The sequence below is a fragment of the Bos taurus genome, chromosome 16 (assembly GCF_002263795.3).
Source record: "Bos taurus isolate L1 Dominette 01449 registration number 42190680 breed Hereford chromosome 16, ARS-UCD2.0, whole genome shotgun sequence".
In the NCBI taxonomy this organism is placed as follows: domain Eukaryota; kingdom Metazoa; phylum Chordata; class Mammalia; order Artiodactyla; family Bovidae; genus Bos; species Bos taurus.
In genome coordinates, this window is record NC_037343.1 from 26,205,188 (window position 1) to 26,227,400 (window position 22,213).

At 36.7% G+C, this 22,213-nt stretch overlaps 1 protein-coding gene across 3 annotated transcripts; it reads left to right on the forward strand.

Moving 5' to 3' along the window:
- The first annotated feature begins 7 nt into the window (after positions 1 to 7).
- BROX (BRO1 domain and CAAX motif containing) lies at positions 8 to 21,364 on the forward strand. Of its 3 annotated transcripts, none has more exons than XM_005216816.4 (13): positions 8 to 399; positions 2,836 to 2,952; positions 6,129 to 6,235; positions 6,545 to 6,641; positions 9,927 to 10,022; positions 11,016 to 11,088; positions 12,072 to 12,177; positions 13,136 to 13,225; positions 14,789 to 14,874; positions 15,671 to 15,752; positions 16,049 to 16,199; positions 17,598 to 17,757; positions 18,975 to 21,357. In XM_005216816.4, exons 2-13 carry the CDS (start codon positions 2,852 to 2,854, stop codon positions 19,059 to 19,061), a joined length of 1,236 nt encoding a protein of 411 aa, XP_005216873.1. In that variant the 5' UTR covers positions 8 to 399; positions 2,836 to 2,851; the 3' UTR covers positions 19,062 to 21,357. The 3 variants fall into 3 exon arrangements, with proteins under 3 accessions (XP_005216873.1, XP_005216874.1, NP_001192823.1); XM_005216817.4 differs by lacking the exon at positions 8 to 399 and adding an exon at positions 797 to 978; NM_001205894.1 differs by lacking the exon at positions 8 to 399 and adding an exon at positions 821 to 833 and having other exon boundaries at positions 18,975 to 21,364.
- The last annotated feature ends 849 nt before the right edge of the window (positions 21,365 to 22,213 follow it).

A 22,213-nucleotide genomic window follows, 5' to 3' on the forward strand; every position in this document is an offset into this window, starting at 1 on the left:
TTAGGTTGAGGCCGCCCCGCTCCCCCAATTGGCTGCCATTGCTACTAAGGAATTCTTCCTCGGCTTAGGAGGCTCGGCCAGCCATGCTCTTTGTCTCTAGAGGAGACCGCAGCTCACGAGGAAAGACTGTGGAGGAATATCTTTAAAAGGGCTGAGGAACGAAGTGTTTTAAGGGGGCTGCGACAACGCGGCAGCCTCCACTACCGAGGCGGCGGAGCGCGCCGAGCCTCGGTAGTTGTCATGGCCGCCATGGGCACGTGACCGCGGCTCGCGCAGGCTTCGTTCCGTCGCTCTGGTTCGGTAGTCCCGGCTTGCCGACTCCCTCCCTTTCTCGTTTGAGGAGTCGGACATTGCCTTTCTTCCCTCAGGAGGACTGCTGTACAGACTCCGAGGAATCTGGTAAGTATGTTATGAGGCTGAACCTGTCGTCTCCCTACAGTGCCGAGCAATAGGGTCAAGCCTTTTTACACCGGTTCCATAGACTCCCGGATAAGTGGTCTACAAAAGTTTCCTCCTAGTGCCTCCAAACAAATGAAAGAAAATCCACGTTAGCCCCACGAATCAATGGTGGTAACAAGCTAGGTTCGCTGAATCCCCTTGCCCGCGTCTCCACTAGCAGTCGGGGTGTCTCATAAGCTATACGTAGGGGTTTGTTTAGGCACCTCTGTCCGCCTCTCCCAGTTGGATAGTATCGGCTTTCCACAAAAATGTCTGTTTAGGAGGGGCTCGCTAGGATATGCGCCTGCGCAAGGTCACGGCGTTCAACTGGTCTGGGCACCGGAGGAAGAGGCTGGGTGGTAAACAGGAAGTGGACCTTCGGAGCTCTGGTGGCGGTAGGTGACTCGGGGACCCAGGGTCTCCAGAGTGGGGGACCGTTGTCGGTAGTCAGACTTTTCTTGTGGCAGCCGGTTTAGGCGGCAGGCTCGATCCGACTGTTGTGCTGCGTGGTTTTAAAGACACCCTTCCTTGCATCTGCAGGTGGGTGTGTCGTGTTTTTACCCCACCCTTCGAATTCTTGAAAACCGGAGTGCGAGTCTCTCCCCGGACAGATCGGCCAGGGGCAAAGGACAGAGTATTTACCCTCTTCGTTCCTAAAGTAAAAGTGTACGGAACTTAAAACATTTCAGCCACTAAGTGGGAGGGCGAGCTAAAATAGTATTTGTGGAAAATTTAAACTCACAATCAGAGTATTGTGTGCCACAATTTCTAGGAGGCTTGGTTTATATGTACAGAGATGCTGTATTAGTTTACATACGTTATAAAGGAGGTTTAAGTGGATGATGTTTAGAAGGTTATATATTTTTGAAGCCCTTGTTAATTGGATTGAGTCGTAAGTGAACTTAATCAATTTTTCACTGGGTACACAATGCACTTTCTCTTCCTTAAATATCTGGTGCTCTCCAAAGGCGGTTTTGACATGAATAACTAAATGTAGTAAGGGAGATGCATAAAGTAGGTATTTTTTACACTGAGCAGCCCACGCTTTTTTCCCAATAGGAAAAGTTAATGGACAACATTGTATAATGCTTTCAAATTTTCAAATTCAAATTTCAAATAAATCTTACCGAATTTCTACTTCTGGAATCTAACTGCCATAGTTAAGTCTTCAGCTTTGCCTTCCTGTATTATCTTCACTATTCACACAAAAACTTTTAAGCAAGTGGAACACACTTTTTTTTTTTTTACCGGAAAGGTGTGAAACTTAATTTTTTTTAAGTTGGAATTTCATTTGGGTAGTTTTTTTAAAATGTCTTGGTTTTTAAGAATCGATATATTTTTTAAATTTATTGATGTATAGTTGATTTACAATGTTGCGTTAATTTCTTCTGTACAGCAAAGTGACTCAGTTATACAAACACATATTCTTTTTCGTTATAGTTTATCACAGGATATTGAACATAGTTTCCTGTGCTATACAATAGAATCTTGGTGTTTATCCATCCTGTATACTAGTTTAGGCTTCCCTGGTGTCTCAGTGGTAAAGAATCCTCCTGCCAGTGCAGGAGACGCAGAAGACGTGGTTTTGATCCATGGGTCCAGAAGATCCTCTCAGAGGAAATGGCACCCCACTCCAGTGTTCTTGCCTGCAAAATCCCATGGACAGAGGAGCCTGGTGGGCTACAGTCCATAGGGTCACAAAGTTGGACACAGCTGAGCAACTGAGCACACACACATGCGTGCATTGATTCTTGTTAGCTATTCTGTCAAAAGTATATTTATTATAGAACATATGCTATAAATAGTTGGCCTCAGCAGTATCACATGGGAAATATAGTTAATTTAAGACTTCTTTCAAGTATCGTTGGCGGTCTTAATAGGGGTCACCATTTGAACTTGTTTTGGAATTACATTTTCCTGGTCCTATGCCTGTTACATTTTCAGCTGTCCAACCAAAGTCCAGTGCTCTGCTACTCAAAAGTGTAGACTGGGAACCAGCAGCATCAACTTCTGAGGTCTGCCACAGATTGTTGAATCAGAACCTACATTTTTAACAAGAACTCTCACCCCTTGGCCCAGGGTGATTTCTATCACAGTAAAGTTTAATCATTACTGCTCCAGCATGTTTAACATTGCAGTTACTGTGAGCATATTTCCAGATACTTTTTTTTTTAATAGGCTTTACCTAAATAAACATAGGCTGCTATAGACAATTGAAACAAGATTGACTGTGGCAGTGAAGTATTTTATATATATATGTCTGTTTTATATATTTTTATATGAAAGTATATATCCTATGGTAATTTAAAATTTTTACTTAAAAATATTTTAGTACTATTTACATTGCTTATTAAATGTTTTAGTTTTAGTTTTTATACATTTCTTTTTTGTCAATAGGAAATATCTGGAGAAAATGACACACTGGTTTCATAGGAACCCATTAAAAGCCACAGCTCCTGTCTCTTTTAACTACTATGGTGTAGTCACTGGCCCTGCTGCTTCAAAAATTTGCAGGTAAGTGTTAGACAGTCTCTACAAATACTGATTGAGCCACTCTTAGATACAGGGTCCTTTTATAGGGCCGTGAACAGTGCAGAAGTATGTAACACACCATCCCTAACCTTAGACTCCTTGTTGTTTAGTCCTGAAGTCCTGTCCTACAACTTATACATGACATGTGGAGAGTTAAGTCATAGATTATTTAAGCTGGGTCCTAAGTTTTAGACCAGTAAGTGAGTCCTGAAGAGGCTAAAGCAATTACAATTAAAGAGTTAAGACGTATGTTACAACAGTACAAGAGACTCCACAAAGTCATATTTGGATATTGTTAATTGACCAGATACTACATTAATTGAGTTCTGAGCTGGGAGAGATTTCCCTTTGACCTGAAATAGCCTTCAGGTTGTTCAGTAGGAGAGAGGACTTGAACTGGGATTTAAATGAATTGTATGCCTTAGATCGGGGTTGCCAGACTGTGTCCTTTAGATTGGCCCACAGCTTGTTTTTATAAATAAAATTTTATTAATTAGAACACAGCTGCCACCCCCCCCCCCCCCATTACAGATTGTCTTTGGGTGCCTTCCCTCTCTACAATAAGGTTGAATATTCCCAAGTGAGACTTTATGGCCCACAAGATCTAGAGTATTTATCTTCAGGCCATTTACAGAAAGAGTTTACTGATCCCTGACTTAGATAGTAAGAAGGGAGAGGAGAAAGTCATTTCTGTTAGGAAAACCTTTGTTCTAGGGAGTGTGAATAGAGCAGTTTCACTGAGAGATAGATACAAGAGATACAGAGAGATATAAGAGATAGATAACAAAAGAGATAGGTATAAGAGAGGTTTTGAAGGAGGTATCAACTAGCCAGATTGACTGATTTGCTCTGAAAAGCTGAAAAGAATTCAGTCTATGAGATTCAGAACCTAGATGATCAGGACATTGGTGGTACCATTAAAGGAAAATTAAAAGAATCACTGCTTTTGGTGGAAAGAAGTAATCAGAGCAGAAGGTAGGAAAACCGATGTATTGATCTAGATCAGGAGTTAGCAAGCTTTTTCTGTAAAGGGTTAAATACTGTATACATTTGTATATATTTTAGGCTTTGAGAGCTATACACAGTCACAATTGAATTATTCTTCTTTATTTTACAAAAATAAGCTGTGGGGCATATAAAAACAAGTTATAAGTTGTAGTTTGCCAACCCCTAATCTTAGATTCCCAGACTCTTGTTGTTCAGTTGCTAAGTTGTGTCCTACTCTTTGTGACCCCATGGACTCTAGCAGGCCAGGCTCCTTTGTCCTCCACTATCTCGTAGAGTTTGCTCAGATTCATGTCCATTGAGTCGGTAATGCTATCTAACCATCTCATCCTCTATTGCCCTCTTCTCCTTTTGCCCTCAATCTTTCCCAGCATCAAGGTCTTTTCCAGTGAGTCAGCTCTTCCCATCAGGTGGCCCAAATGTTGGAGCTTCAGCTTCAGCATCAGTCCTTCCAATGAATATTCAGGGTTGATTTCCTTTAGGATTAACTGGTTTGATCTCCTTGAGCTCAAGGGACTCTCACAAGTCTCCTCCAGCACCACAGCGCAAAAGCATCAGTTCTTTGGTTCTCAGCCTCCTTTATGGTCCAACTCTCATATCCGTACGTGACTACTGAAAAAACCATAGCTTTGTCTATATGGACCTGCTAGACATTGGTCCCAGCTTAACTGTTTCATCTGTGGCATTGGGCAGGTCTCTTAACTCCTTTGGGTCTAATTACTCATCTATAAAGTTAATAACCTAAATTAGATACTTCTAAGGTACACTTGTCTCAAATTCTGTCATTTTAAGATGAATTTAACTTTACGCAAGTTGGTTTTCAGGTAATGACGGAATGCCTACTTGGAAATAGCTGGCAAAGTATTTGAGCCTTAGAATAGGCCTTAAGGATTCAAATTGTTTTCATAGTCCAGAATGACTCCCTCCAAGCCTTTGGAGGGAGTATCAGATTCATAAGGTAGCCCATCCCATTTTTGGTCAGCTGCATATAGTTATTGGTATATACTTTCTTGAATCAGCCTCCTAAGAGTTAGTACCAATGCATAAACACTCCATCTGGACCATATAGGATTAAGTTTGTGCTCTCTTCTAAATATTACTGCTATGTTACAGTTCTTCTGAATCTTAAAAGTATTTGAAATGTTAGTATTATTTCACTCAACAAAGAATTTTGAGTATGTGCTTTATCCCAGGCACTTACTAAGTTCTGGATATACAGTCCCTCCTCTTGCTGCTTACAGTTTAGTCTTTCTTTAGTTATCCACACACAATTGTTTTCAGTCCTTCTCTATGTAATATGATTTCTGGATCCCTCACTAAGCAAGTTGCCTTCTGAAATTAGATAGAGAAGTGAAACAGGTGTAGATCTAGGATTAGATGTAAAGTCGTCCTCGTAGATGAGACCTCAGAAGAATAAAGAGCAGGGAGCCAAAGACTGAACATTGTTGGAGGTGGGAATACAAAGGGGACATGGAAGAAAATAGAGGAGTAACTTGTAGAGATAAGAGAAGAATTTGGAAATTTTAGTGTTATTGGAATCAAGGGAGAAAAGAATTTTGGAAAGAGACAATAAGTGTCTGCCACATTTATTGCTGCAGAGAATCAAAGGAGCCAGGAGATGAGGGAGCATTTTTAAAATAACTAGTGGCCTCATTTTTTTTGCATATTTATATGTGTTGTATTATAGAGTGCAATTTTAAAATATGATTTTGAACTTAAATATATTTTGACATAATGTCAAACTTTGAAATTTTAAGAGGATATTAAAGTTATACACAAAAGTTAAATTTTAATTTTTCAAAAAACTTTTATTGTGAACTGGTCAGATTAATGTACTCTTAATTCCTTCCTCCCATCTTAAATGCTTGTGTTAGTTTGATGATTTTAAATTAAAACTTGGTGTGCATTTTCATGATTTACCCCTTTAATTGGACTGAGCTTATTTTAGTATAATTTCTAAAACAATCATTACTAGAAATTTCACTTATCTCCATTATTAGTCCTAATTAAATTCATTCCTATGTACTTAGAAAGGTCTTAGAAGAGGGTTGTGTACCTGGATTTAAGCTTTTACAATTGAAACTTTTTAGCCATCTTTACATAGATGCATTGTAATATAGCTTACTTTATTATCTGTTTCTGTCTCTCATAAGTGACCTGAGATCATCTAGAGCACGACTGCTTGAATTGTTCACTGATTTGAGCTGTAATCCAGAAATGATGAAAAATGCAGCAGATTCGTATTTTTCACTTTTACAAGGTTAGTTTATTCAAATGAACTAAAGTTTTTAAAAACTCAGCTATGGAGAAATCCAAATTTAAGTAGTCTTCTAGGCTATATCCTTTGGTATGCTTGAGTTTCAGAAATGTGAAAATGTAAAGGTGGTACGTGGTCTTTATAACATTTTGAAAATTAAATGTGTGTATATTTCATATTATGTTCCCTTAGGAGAAGGGGAGTGCGGTTGGAGGTTTCATTCAGGTACCTGAAAAAGTCATCTGAATAATGTTCTAAAGAGAACACTCGGTATTTCTTGTAAAATTTAAAATGTTGTCTTCCTTTTTATAGGTTTCATTAATTCATTGGATGAATCTACCCAAGAAAGCAAGTTACGATACATTCAAAATTTCAAGTGGACTGATACATTACAGGGACAGGTTCCAAGGTGAGCAGCACCAACGGTACTAAATTGAAACCATTTTTGTAACTATTTAGATAGTGATTTAACTCATAGCTTCGGTATTAAAGAAACAAAATACAAATCTGGTCAGCATTTTCCTTTCTCGGGAAATTAATGAAAAAATGTTGACGTAAGCTTCTAATACAGTCTATTAAGTAAAAGCAAAATTTGTTTGTCCTGGACCACATCTGTTTTTGAGATAATCAGTGTTAAATCTTAACTAGAATTGAGAAGCCTTGCTTTTTTTTTTTTTTTTAAACACCAAAAATATTTTGTATTGGGGCATAGCCGATTAACAGTGTTAACAGTAGTAACCATGGTAGTGATGGTTGCAGGTGAACAGCAGAGTGATCGGCCATATACACACATGTATCCGTTCTCCCCCAAACCCCCTCTCCAGAGTTCCACGTGCTGTATAGTAGGTCTTTGTTGGTTATCCATTTTAACAGCCTTGACTTTTAATAATACACAAAGAATGGTTTGAGAATTTGAAATCCGAATTCCCAAAATTGGCCTTTGCCTCCATTCAAGCAGAGCTGAGTTTTGGTTTCTCCATTCCTTTTCTTTTCTGATGGAGAGTTCAGAAGTCTTCGGTCACTCTTCTTTTTTCTTTCTCCCTCGTTCCACCCCAGCTCCATACTTTTTTGACTCACAGTACTGTGTTTATTTTTCTGTAATTTCAGTGTTTCTGCTCTTTTTAAAAACTTCCGCTCAAAACTTTATCAGTCACCTGAGACTAGTTAGATTGTAATAGGAAGCTGATTATAATCGTGCTGAATTTTTAACTGCCTTTTTTAAAAAAAACACCATTGGGTTCTGGGTTTTTTTCCCCCAAAATTTTTTTTTTGTATTGGGGAATTAGCCATTAACAATGTTGTGATAGTTTCAGGTGAACAGCGAAGGGACTCAGCCATACGTATACATGTATCCATTCTTTCCCCAAACTCACCATTGGGTTCTTTAAATGGTCATATATCTGTGTCTCAATTTGCTTTAGAGTTACCTTTTATAAAATCAGAAAGGAAGAAAATTGGGATTGCTGAACAGCCAGGGCAGGCATTACAGTGGAAGGAGTGTGGAATTTGGATTCATACACATGGAGATGCAACCTCAGAGCTTCTGTTATGTGAATATTTGCTTCCTCAGCCATATGTTGGGGTTACAGGTATAGGGCTTCTGTGAGCAGCAAAACAGGAAATCTTACGTTAAGGGACTAATGTAATGTCAGACGTTGAATAGACATTCAGTAAATGTTAGTTTCCTTTGTTCCTTTGGAATATTGTATGTGGAATTCATAAACTGGGTAGGAAGTTAGGGACCGTGAATCCCTTCCAAATTTTAATATTCTGGGATACCAAGGTTTTCTGAGTAAGTTCTCATTTTCTATTTTCTTTATGTACTCCTTTGTACTTCATCTACACTTGAAGGAATATTTATCTTAAAAACTTTTTTCTTTAAAAGAATCAAAGCTCTATCATTCAATTACAAAACTTTGGCAGATTCTAAAGTGTTCCCATTTTTTTAACAACATTTCTCAGCATAGTTTTATGAGACAGTGAGGAATTAATTATATGATAAAGGTCTTAAGTTATAATGTTGACTATTCAGTACATCTGAGATTTTTAAGTTATTTTATCCTTGATTGCTGCTTATTTAATGGAAAGTGTGCTGTGAGTGTATCTGTTCTGAAAAATATCAAGTATACGTACTCTTAACTACTACCTAGATGTGGTACAGTGGAGATAGAGTGTTCGGGAGCAAGGCAGATTGAAAGAAGGGGTGGGCAAGAGAGAGCTCTTCATGAGGCTTTTATATAAATTAACAAAACTATCCTATTACTAAAGGTAAAGTTATACATTTGGTATGCCTCCTAGGTCACCATTGCTGGAATTACTAGATGTGGTTACAAGACATAATTCATTGGAAAGCTCTCAGTGCTGAAAAATATAAGCTCTTAAACTATGCATTAAATTTGTTTTGGCATGAGAAACTATTTTAAGGAGTTTGTTCATAACTGTCATATTTTGATGTTATATTAAACAGGATCACTTTTAAGTCATTTTTGAATTATATGTTTTGTAATGAATCTTTTTTTTTTAATCTAAAAAGTTTCCATGTCTCTGTTCATTTTAAGATGGAGACAACAATTAAATAAAACATGCAAAGCAGAGTCACAATTCTAGTTTCTTCCCTTTGGATAATCTTTCTGTGTCTTTAGTATTATGTGTGTATATAAGGGTATTACTTGTGGTTATATAAGGGTATTCTGGTTTTTTACTTAATCATTTGAGACAAATGCAGTAATACATGAAGAATTTTCAGGATCTTAACAGTAGTGAATAAAAATATTATCTTTTTTGTTTCATAAGCTTTTTACCATCTTTCTGTTGTATTTAGGGATAGAATCTGAAGGAAACAAGATGTAAAAAATACTTATCTTTAAGACCTTTTTTTTTTTAATAATACACTGATTGACTTAGCATTCAGAATCTTCCGCAGGTTCACATCTTGGCTTTTCGTTCTCTTGTTCCTCGACTTCTCTTTATAAATTGGCAACTTCAATCAAGCTAGTTAGGTCACTGCCATCAGAAAAATCTTTATCCTTTCTTGTGCTATAACAGTGTCATTCCTTCATCTGGAATGTCTTTCTGCTTCCCTTCTAGCCATCTTTCAAGGCACAGTTCAGATTCTGTTTATACCAGTAAGCCTTCAGTCATTCTAGCCTATGATCTTTCCTCTGAAATCTGTTTTCTTAAAATATGGTAGTTGCTCCAGAAGCAACAGGATACTTGTTAAAAATGCAGATTCTGCACACTTGTAGACTTTTTTTGTGAGATAAGTTCCAGAAATCTGTGTTTTTAAAGCTATTCAGTATACAGTAACCTTTGGGAACTATTGTTCTCATGTTTACTGTTACGGAGTACATAATGGACCTTCATGTTTAGTCATTTCTTGAATTTTTATTTTTAATAGAGGATAATTGCTTTACAGTGTTGTCTTGCTTTCTGCTGTACAACACTGTGAATCCCCCATAAATATACATATACCCCTTCCCTCTTGAGCTTCTCTCTCACCACCACCCCCATAGTCATTTGTTGCTAATTATATGTGCGCTTGTGTCTTATCTCCCCACCGATATTAAATACAAGGACTCTCTTCATTTTTTCAGTGGGTATTTAGCTCTATAATTTTGGGTAAGATTTATTGCAGGATTCATATAGAGATGTCTCAATCATGGATAGTACTTAATGATCATGTTTATAATTCTAGTGCCCAGCAGGATGCTGTTTTTGAATTAATTTCCATGGGATTTAATGTTGCTTTATGGTATACCAAATATGCTTCAAGACTGGCTGGAAAAGAAAAGTAAGTTAAAAGGAGAGGGTTATATGCATATGTACTATTTTTCAAATATTTCAGGCCTACTGATTAAAGTACCACTTCTGATAAATGTAAGGTTGCCTCATAATGTTGGTATTTTTAAGTACCAGAATCACAGAGCCCACTGTTAAAAGCAAGAAGAGTTTTAATAATCTTGTCATGGGGATGGTCTTTCTAACTAAAACCTCAAACTATGAAAAGAAAATGTTGACTATTTGACTGCATAAAAGTACCATAAACAAAGTTTAAAAACAAATGACAGACTGGGCCTAAGAAATTGTAGTGCATCTGACAAATTGTTTTTATAATCTGTGCTGTTACAGATCAACAGGGAAAAGACCAACAAATCAATTGAAAATAAGCAAAGGACATAAACAGGCAATTCACCAAAAAAGACAAAGGCTTATAAGTATGTGAAAGATGTTTTGAAGGATTAAGGGACTGTGAAATAAAATGAGATAGAGTTGTTACAGTAGTACAGGTGAATGTCAGCAATAGGAAGCTGGCAACTACCAACTGTGGTACAGCTGAACGTGGGAATAATAATCCGCAGCCATTTAAAAATGGGGTTGAATGTATGTGCTGATGTGAAATAGTGTCTGAAGTAATTTAGGTGATTAAAACAAGAGTAGAGTGAATACTGTGTATGTATGTGTTCTTCAAGTATGTGCATGCTTTACATGTATATTGATTTATGCTTGTTTATGTATGAAAAGTATCTGGAAGGAAAAGCAAGAAGCCTTTGTCCAGACCCCTGGACAGGAGCTCTTTTTCATTTGTCATCTCTTCTTTTTGGATTTTTTTCATGTACATTTGTTAGTTTTCTAAGTGTTAAGTCAAATTTTTTACAAGGAAGAAACATAGTGAAAAACACAAATGATTGACTTTGGCAGTTTTATGAGAATATATTAGTTGTTGGTTTTAATACCAGAAGCAGGATTCATCCTGTAGCTAACGTCACCTCTCTCTCTCCTTCAGCATAACAGAGGATGAAGCAAAAGAAGTCCATCGAAGCTTAAAAATTGCAGCTGGGATTTTTAAACATTTAAAGGTAATAATAGAATATGTTAATACTTTAATTGTTGAAATAATTTTTATTGCCTTCTTGGGGTGAAGGAATTATTTAATCATGTAAAAAGAACTAGTGTGTGTTCTGTTTTCCTTATATTAAGTACCTTGTTGACGAGTGCAGCCAATTAACAGAATATCGTCTCCACTTCAGAGAATCATCCATGACTTTTATAATTCGATGATGCAGGTGGTACTTCACTGCTTGTTTTTCTGTCTCTTCTGAAAAGATAGGAGAAAGCAAAACACAAAATCTGATAGTTCTCAGCATTTCTCCTTGCTGTCTGCACACTTGGCAGGAGTATTCATGATTCTGCAAAATGGAATTTTCTGAATATATTCTCTGTATTAGAGTGAAAATGCTAGCAGGTCAGTCAGTACACACTAATTATATTTAATTTCCTGGAGATGTGATGGGAATAAGGGAAAAGACTAAAATGTTTTCCAACCAGAATTACCCCCACTTCATTCTAATTAAACCAATATTTACTGAAGCCTCCTGGAAGCCAGTGTTGCACTTTCTCATGAGGAGATAGTTTTATGGTGATGGAAAGAGCTGTGATCCTGAGTCTGCTACAGAATTGAGCTTCTTTGTATCTCCTAGTAGTAATGTGAATGAACAGTTCTGGCTCTCATGCAAAAGGGAACTAGGTTACCATGTCAGTGAAACATTTTCTAAATTGAGAATATGACTTGCATATCTAAGCAATGTATCATGACCCAGATTTTGCTCTTGAGTTTCTTATCTTGACAAAAGTTTATTAAAAAACTTTAAAAGATTTAGTGTACGGCAACTTTTATTCTCTGTAAGCTTCATATTGCTCCTTCATACACAATTTTTATTTGTATCCTAAATTTCTGATAAATCCCCAAATCAGGTGTCTCATAACTTCCATTTTCTTTATCTCTAACAATTGAGTTAAAATTTGGCTTCTTTGTTGATTTTTGTTTTTTTTCCTCTCTCAGGAAAGTCATATCCCAAAGCTCATTACACCTGCAGAAAAGGGGAGGGATTTAGAGGCACGACTCATAGAAGCTTACATCATCCAGTGTCAGGCTGAAGCTCAAGAAGGTATCCTAAATATTGTAAGATTGTTGTTGTTGTTGTTGAAGAATTAGCATTTCACTCTTCTTTTTTAAAAATCAGTTAGCTGGAATTAAGTTTCAGAATTTGGGAAATTTATAGTGAGGAATGACTTTTAGCATTTGCCTCCATTTTTCGTTAGCAGGAAAGGACTTACAGTTTAATGACTCTTCAGAGGATTCTGATTTCATGCATTTCTGGTAGCATAAAATTAAGTCTGTAACTCATCTTTGCCTCACCAACTTTTTTTTCTCTTCCACTGTTTGGCTTACCTTGAAATCTTCACTTTTGAATGGCAGGAAATAAAGAGTTATATGAAAATAATGAGACTTCATAGGCTTTTGTTGTTCTTTATTTCAAACTGTAGTGCCCTGAAAGTATTTGTTTTCTCTTACATCATGCAATTTTGTAGTAGTGGTTTTCTGTGAATAGTAAATAGCTAGTGATTATGTCGGAGAAGGCAGTGGCACCCTACTCTAGTACTCTTGCCTGGAAAATCCCATGGACAGAGGAGCCTGGTAGGCTGCAGTCCATGGGGTCACTAAGAGGCGGACACGACTGAGCAACTTCACTTTCACTTTTCACTTTCATGCATTGGAGAAGGAAATGGCAACTCACTCCAGTGCTCTTGCCTGGAGAATCCCAGGGACGGGGGAGCCTGGTGGGTTGCCGTCTGTGGGGTCGCACAGAGTCAGACACGACTGAAGCGACTTAGCAGCAGCAGTGATTATGTAAGGAAATGATACCAGCACCAACAACTCAGTGTTTGGTTTGTTTACATTTGTATTTTCTGCAGCTTACTTTTCATGTTAAAACTTTTAACAAAAAACTTCAGTGGATTAAAATCCCGATAGATGGGAGACTATCTTTTCCTTTTATAATTGAACTTAAAGTGAATGCAAGGGAACTTAATCATATAATACACTTCATTGTATTTTTGTTATAGTAACAATTGCTCGAGCAATTGAGCTGAAACATGCTCCTGGACTAATTGCTGCTCTGGCATATGAAACAGCCAATTTCTATCAGAAAGCTGGTAAGTTTACAGTTCTGTTTTTTAGTCTTTAGGTTTTCACAGTAAGCTGTTGGCTTAGTAGGCAACAAGCAAAACCAAAGGATTTTCAGATTGTTTCATCATTTGCAAAGCTGGAATAATATCTACATTATTTTATTACCCTTATTTAAAAGAAAATAAAAGAATTACAAATGTTCACAGTTGATAGGCTCCATAATTTCTAGTGAAAAGGACAGTGCTGTCCTTTTTAACCAGTTATGTCTAATAGTTCAACAATTGTTTTTCTTTTGAAGTGTTTTTGATCTTTATAACAACTTTATATTACTGTCCTTATTTAGGTAAGAAACTGAAATCCAGAGAATTAGCATAACTAATTTGTAATTTAACAGCTTGCAGGTGTGAGGCTGGGACTAGTGCTCAGGTCTTCTCCTCAATCTGATTTTCTTTTCAGTCACTTATTTAGGAAACATGCATATGTTTCTGTTTATGGGATGGTTACCCTTTTAGTTGCTGAGTGTACCGATTCGCAGCCTAGGGAAGAAGAAAAACATGTAACCACATTATTATAACATGAAAAAGGTGTTGTCACAGGGGTGAAATAAAAACCTAAAGGATCTGGGTATGCTAGAGAAAGCTTTCTAAAGGAAGTTGGTGGTTTAGTCTCATTTTGAAATAGAAATAGAAATTCTAGGTTTGCTTGGATGCTTTAGCTTATGGAAAGAGTAGAAAATTCTGTAGTACATACAGAGATAAGAAAGAACTTAGTGCATTCTGGAACCTTTAGACAGATGCTCTTAGCTGAAACAGAATGAGTGGTAGGAGCAAAGGGTAAGAAAGTATGCATGTGTGAGATTACAAATTGATTCGTAAGCCTATGTAAGAAGTTTGGCCTTTGTTCAGTAGCTGTTTGGGACTCCTTAAAAGATAAAACTGATAAACTCCTTAAAAGAAGTAAAAGTGATTTGATTGGGTTTGAATTTAAGAGCCGTATTATTGCAAGCTGAAAAATGGGCCTGCTAGTGAAGTAGTAGTAAGGCTGACCGTAATCACTTCTTCCTAAGTACTATGGAAGAAATAATGAAAGCTTTGACAAAGACAGCAAAGTAGGCCATGGAGAGGAAGAAATAGATTTGAGAGGTGTTGGGAAGGAGATATGATCATGCGTATTTTATACAAGATGCAGCAGTGGGGTGGTGAATAAGGGTTAGGAGAGTATCCTTGTTTCTGACTTGGATGTCTAGAGTACTCTTTGCATTGTTATTTACATAAAATATTTAAAAGAGATACTCTAAGAGTATTTGTATTTCTCTCGAAGTTCTCAGTCATTTCTATTGTATCATTATCTCCAACTTAAATTACATGAATCATCAAATCAAAGAGGTGCCCTGGTATTTAACCTGTCTTATTGTGTAGTTAAAATATAGTTATGGGAAAATGAATCACTGTAAATAAAGTTTTTAAAATGTAAATGCTTGAGTTTTAGGTGTGAATGGCATTCTGCTTTTAGCATCTGAACACATGAACTAAAAGTCTTCTAGTGAATCAGGGTGAAATTATATTTTGCTTTTTAAAATGTAACTTTAGATCATGCTTTATCCAGTTTGGAGCCTGCATACTCTGCTAAATGGAGAAAATATCTTCACTTGAAAATGTGTTTCTACACAGCTTATGTAAGTATTTTTCACCCAAAACAATGTGAGTTACTGTCTCTTCAGCCCCTTGAGTGCCAATTCTGTCATTTCTCCAGGCTCTTCGTTAGCATTTTACAAATAATGGACAGCTCTCAGTAAATGTTCCCTGATAGTCAGTGCAGCCATTGTGGAGTAAAGTGGGTGGAAGGAGATGATGTAGAGCTGGGTTATAGCAATGGAATTGCTATTTGATTCAAACCCACTTAAGCTGCAACCTTCTGCAAACTTCATAAGAATTCTCTATAATTTTGTCCTGTTCATTGGGAAAGATATTTACTAATTCTAATCTTAAGACTTAACCATGCAGTATATCAACCTGGGTTGGTGAAGAATTATTAATAAAATTTCTTATAGCTTATAATCTGCTTTTAGACACACTGTGTAACATCCTGTGCAATCCCAGATTTGATGTAGATATTTGAAGAGTAAATAGCCTACTCTAGGCTGGCAACTTTTTCTTAAAACCTGGTTAGTCCTTAATCTCAAAGTCCTCCTTCCCTCTACCCTGTGCATTAGCTTAGTAATTTCCCTCCTTTATTCACTCTGCCCTGTTTGTTTGTTTTTTTGTTTGTGTTTGTTTTGTTTGTTTTTTTAACCCCCACAGAGATGGGGGTTAGCTTATTCAAGGAAAGAAGTGTAAGGGATTGCATTGATTCTTCCAACAATGCACAAAAGCATTTCTTTATCTGACGCATATAGAAAACAGTGACAGTGGAAAGCATCATTTGAGAAGAGAATGAATAAAAATATGTGTGTGTGTGTTTTTTTTAATCAGGCTTATTGTTATCATGGTCAGACTTTGTTGGCTAGTGATAAATGTGGTGAAGCAATCAGATCACTCCAAGAAGCAGAAAAATGTAAGTATCCCACCAGAATATTAACTCCCCTTTTAAAAACTAATGTTTTATCAGAAAGAGGAATAGGCAGTTAAAAGAGATTTTGGCTGAGATCATGAAAGGGAATGAGATTAAGAGAAGTATTGAAGAAAGAAGTGCTTCAAAAACCTCAAACTTCTAGAACATACCTACCTACCGCTTAACATTATTGTTGGTACTACTCTTACACTAGGTAAAGAGCATCTCTGATGAATAGCGTTTTTAGTATAAACAATAATTGATTATAAGCAAATAACTTGATATCCTTTCACATTCAGTTTATGCAAAGGCAGAAGCATTATGCAAAGAATATGGAGAAACCAAAGGACCTGGACCAACAGTCAAACCTTCGGGACACTTGTTCTTTAGGAAACTTGGAAATCTTGTGAAGAACACTCTAGAAAAATGTCAGCGAGAAAATGGATTTATGTGAGTACAACTCAATATATGATTTTAGTAATATTGATAATGGTATAGTGTATATAGTCAGCCCTCTGTAGTCTATGGGTTTCACATCTGTGAGTCCACCAACCACTGATAGGAAATATTCAGGGGAAAACAATTCTAGAGAGTCCTCAAAAGCAAAACTGCAATTTGCTGCAGGCCAGTCACTATTTACATAGTATTTACCTGAGTTCGATCCCTGGGTTGGGAAGATCCCCTGGAGAAAAGAAAGGGTACCCACTCCAGTATTCTGGCCTAGAGAATTCCATATAGTCCATGGGGTCGCAAAGAGTCGGACATGACTGACTTTCACTTTACGTTGTGGGCTGCCATCTGTGGGGTCGCACAGAGTCGGACAAGACTAAAGTGACTTAGCAGCAGCAGCCGTATTTGCACATAACCTACACATCCTCCTGTAAACTTCAAATCATCTCTAGGTTAGAGATGCAAATACTACTTCATTGCATATAAGGAACCTGAGCATCTGTGGATTTCAGTGATGAGGATCCTGGAACCAATCCACCAAAGATACCAAGGGACAACTATGTTTATAATGTTTAAATAGTAATATTGTTTTAATAATACCACAGTTTGTTACCTCTATTCCTATATGTTTCATATCAAGTTGCATTTAAGTTGAGCATTAATTTTCCATTTAAATTGTTGATAGGATTCACTTATGTTGGACCTAACTTTATTCTACTTCTGATAATGACCCGTAAAAGCAGATTGTAAAACACACATGAATTATTAACTTCAGCCCACTTCTTCTGTCCTAACTTTCTCTTACCTTTTTTTCTCTGCCATCCCTTCTCCATCTGTTACGCACATATAATACGTATCTTCTGTTGACATATTCATCTCCTTCTAGTTTTGGTTATGTATAAAGAAGGGAAATCAGTTTTCTATCAGTCCTGTCTAGTTCTGTCAAGCAGTTTTCCATTATTAAATCAGTGCTGTTCAAGCTGTAGATGAGCACCTGTGTAAGCTGGTAGAATTAATTTTGTCCCTGCTTTTGTCTCTTGCATTCTTCCCGTTTATATTCTAGTTCTGGTCATGCTGTGCTCTTTCACTTCTTTGAACATGCCCAGTTTAACTTTTCATCACCCCAGAAGGCATCCCTGACCCCCCAAAAAAAGACCCCCCTCTTTTGTGTTTTCACAGCGCTCTACATCCCTCATAGCTTCAGTTACATTGCTCTGTAGATGACAGGGTTTCTTGACTTTGTCACCTACTCATCTGTAAGCTGTGTGAGATAAGAAATTATTTTCTATGTTAATCTATGTTAAATTGTAATTTTCTTGCATAGGCTCTTGGACACAGGTAGACACTCAAATAGTTAAAAAATGAATGAATGAATTGCTGTTTATATTTTTTTTGCAGTTACTTTCAAAAAGTTCCAACAGAAGCCCCACAACTGGAACTCAAAGCAAATTATGGTCTCGTAGAACCTGTACCTTTCGAATTTCCTCCTCCAAGTGCGCACTGGACACCAGAAACATTGGCTGCTTTTGATCTCACCAAAAGACCCAAGGATGACAGTGTAAGAGATGGATTGTTTCCGTTCATTGACAGCATTTTAAGAGAATTCAGACTTCACAGTCTGATGTTGTTCTCTAAATAGATAGGTTTGTCTAAATGTTACGTTAGCTAATCACAGCGCTCTGTGTAAAATCTATTGTAGAACTCTCTCACAGATAAACCTCTAGGCCTCAGTTGTCTTCTGATTTCTTACATAGTTGACTGATATGTTTTCAACACATTACCTCGCCATTTTACAGTTGGTCAGAGCCTCTCTTAGGAGTGTGGGAAGACAGGTGTTAAAAGGATGCCTCATCCAGTGTTCATCGTGCTATTGCAGTGTGGTTTTGATTTAGCATAGCGCATGCTATTTGAAGATTTGACCTAATTTCAACATTCTGTGAGATCATCCAGGGGCAAAATAAGATTTCTTTTATTCATTTATATCTTAAGTATATCTTAGTGTGCTAAATAAAATGGTAGATTAAGTGGAAATTTTGAGGTTTGGCTACCAAAAGACAAGAGGTCTGTGAAGAAAAGGGATAGGAATTACTTTACAGATATAGCCCCTTCCTTGAAATTTTTTTTTTAATTTTTTAAAAATTGTATTACTGTGTTTGACTGCACTGGGTCTTTGTTGGGGTCCACAGGCTTCTCTGGTTGTGGGACACAGGGCCAGTGGTTGCAGCCTGTGGGCTTAGTTGCCCTGAGGCCTGTGGAATCTCAGTTCCTTGACCAGGAATTGAACCTATGTCTCCCTGCATTGGAATGCAGATTCTTAACCACTGAAGCACCAGGGAAGTTCCTGGTTTTGTTTTTTATATATAATTTTCTACCCATACTAAAACCATTATTCCTAAAAATAGCAATTTTTGCATCCTGTTCAGCCTTTTAAAATAGTCCTAAGAGGTAGCCTGTTAATGTCACAAGTAATCTTTGAACTTAAGGGTTCCACATTTATAGATTGATCACTCAATTTCCCCCTCCTCAGGAAGACTAAGAATACCATTAGCTTGATTTTTGCCTACCTATCCAGGTTTTCATCTTCAGTGAAAATGTTGCTTTCCTATTTTGTCTTTAGTTGAATTGGTTGGTATGTAGCTTCTGCCACAGCTTTGGTGGTCTCAGTAATACATTTTAATATATCCCCTTTATATTGTGTGAAATAGAATAGACCTAGTGTTTTGTTTTCCAGATCTTAGTTTATGTACTTACAACTGTATTTTTCTTTCTTCCTAGGCTAAACCCAAACCAGAAGAAGTGGTGAAACCTGTGAAAGAACCAGATATCAAACCTCAAAAGGACACTGGGTGCTACATCTCCTAAAATACATTGTTCCAGTGTGCACTTTGAATTTGTCTACCAGTAGATAGGATAAACCATGGAACTTCATGTATCTTGCAATGATTTCTCTAAAGCCTATAGATTAATTTAGTACATTCAGAGGGAATCTTCCTTCAGTTTATTCTTGATTTCTAACACAGTAGAGATGTTTTCTGCTTTGTTTCCAAACTCCTTTTGAATCAGGACAACTTGTGGACAATTTTTATTGCACCTCTAAAGGGCATATTTGGGGATTGGGTTTTTTCTCCAAACATCTGGGTAGTAGTCAGTTTCAGGTTAAACACTATAGGCCAGAATCATGTGGTTTCAGGTGTGTTTTTCTATCTTCACAAAGAAAAATTTATTTTCCTTCCTCTTATTTGATACCAGAAGAATGACAAGAATCGGTTTTTAACAGATAGTTTTTTCCCCTCTCCATTATGTCAGCTGGTAGCACAGGGTTGTTACATTCCGTGTCAGTTATCTTTTCTGGTGGGGAAAAAAATTACTTTCAGTTAAGGATCAAAAAATCTTCATACCAAATCACTTACACATGTTGGATTACTCATTAGGTTTATAGGTATATTAAGACCATCCAAAAACTTAACACCTCTGCTGGTAGCCCTGCACTTCATTTCAGCCTCAATAAACAAACCTACAATATTTTTTAAAGTAGTTTTTGTAATGGATTTTTTTTTTTACTTAGGGGACAGAACTTTGTAACAGCTCTTAGTGTTTCTATGTGAGAAGACAGTGAAATGTTTTTGTAGAAGTCATATATTGCATGATGAAAAGAAGGAACTTGAAACCTAAACAAGATAGGTTGTCCTGAATTATACTTGGTAAATCTCTACTTCTTTGTTGCAGAAGATAGAGTAATGCCTTTGTTACCTGATATCAGTGTAAGTGGTTTTTCTATAGTTTTCTAATAACACCCATATCAGAATTGTAATGCTTTAGGTCAAAGGCCATAGCAAAAACTTAGTCAACAGATATGGTATATCTTAAAAACAGCTTGTAATATTTGAAATAGTTTAGTATATACACAATCCTGGGAAATAGTGGATATTTAATACTTTAACAAGAATCACCCCTGTAGATTTATCTTCCTTTGAGTTTCCTAGGGTGTTAGCTAATTTTTCTGTTATAAATGACAGGTTGGTTCAAATAATAGAAACAGTAGTGTATGTTAAGAGCTTACGCCATGCTAGGCACTGTGCTGAGCACTTAAATAGATAAACCTTTGAATCTGCACAGCAATTCTGTGAGAAACAAGTAGAATCTGCACAAAGTATTGAGATAGGAATAAACATTACATTAGGAAGAATAAATATATTATGCCTATCTGAATCAGGATTGTGTTCAAATAAATGATTATTTAAATCATAGTTTATATTCTTGGGGAAAAAAGCTATATAGAATCAGTGAGGGTGTTTTTCTAACATATGAAAATGCTGATTACTCCTTGCTGTATTACACTTAATATTTGAAGCTACAGTTTCCAGAATAAGTGAAGTAATAACTGGGCAGACATTTAGTTTTATTTTGTTGTTTATAGAAAAAGACACTTTAATTTCACTGTATTTTCTGTGCTTTTCTGCCATTTACTGACAAGACTTTAAACTGTACTTGATGCCAGCTTATTACTCTTGGCCTAAGATCTATTTATTTTAGGAACTAGTGCTTATTTAGCCTAGTTACTAAATTTTCACGTTGACATTTTAATGGATTCTACTACTATATATGGAATGAAAACATGTAATAAATGCACAGTGCTTCTGTAAAATGCAGTAAATACTGGTATTAACATTTAATCAATTGGCAACTTCAACATAAGCAGATAGTAAATATTCCGTTGACTCAGCAAACGTGACACTTTTTGACTAAACTATCCCATTTTATATATATGTATATATATATACTGTCCTTTGAAAATGGTGTTGGAAATTTGGGGAAGTTAACAAATGTAACGAAGTTGCATGAACGTCTTAGAGAGATGTAACTGTTTGTGTTAACTGTTGCACACTTAGTTTAAACCAGATAATGACAGCTAACATCCTGCTAAAGGTGTTAATACACTGAATTATCTTTTTATTTATGAAAATAAAAGTGATTTTACTTACAATTTCATTGGAATTTTTTGTTTTTCAATAAATGTTTTTCATGTTTATTAAGCTGGTAACAAGGTTCATACAATGTAAAATCATAATTCTTTACAGTTATATTTTAAAATGACAGATGCATTTGTATCTATTGCTTTATGCTACATGAATTCATTAAAATATTCAATGCTCCTTGACCTTTTCAGTTTTTCTTTGGCTTACTGGTACTTATCTTTTCATTTCAAAGCAAGGTTTCAAATCAGCCTGCATATAGTCTTTTTATTTTTTAATATTTATTTATTTATTTGGTTGCAAAAGACCCTGATGCTGGGAGGGATTGGGGGCAGGAGGAGAAGGGGACGACAGAGGATGAGATGGCTGGATGGCATCAATGAGTCAATGGACATGAGTTTGGGTAAACTCTGGGTGTTGGTGATGGACAGGTAGGCCTGGCATGCTGCAATTCATGGGGTCTCAAAGGGTCGGACACGACTGAGCGACTGAACTGAACTGAACTGGGTCTTATTTGAGGCATGCAGGATCCTTGATCTTCACTGTGGCATGAGATATCTTTAGTTGCAGCATGTAAACTCTTACTTGGAGCCTGTGGAGTCTAGTTCCCTGACCGAGGATCGAAGCCAGGCCCCCTGCATTTGGAGTGTGGAGTCTTAGCTGCCAGACCACCAGGGAAGCCTCCAGCCTGCATGTATCTTATTCACAGTATTAGCCAGCATGCTGCAGTCTTGTGTACTATGGTGAGCTAAGTTAGAGACCTTATCACTATACAATATTCTGCGGAGAAATTTGGGAGCTTTGAGGTGGCATTTTCAGTACTATATAAATGTACTCAAAATCATATTCAGAAGTATTGCCTTCTAGAGTAATCGTGGTATAGAAAATAAGGCATTTTTTATCTCAATATGTGCATAAAAACGTGTGATTTGGTTTACTTGAATTTTGTATCTAAAGACTGAGTTACTTGCTTAGAATTTACATTTTTGTTTTAAGAAAAACTTTGTAGTAAACTCTAGAGATTAAAATAGTTAATCTGGA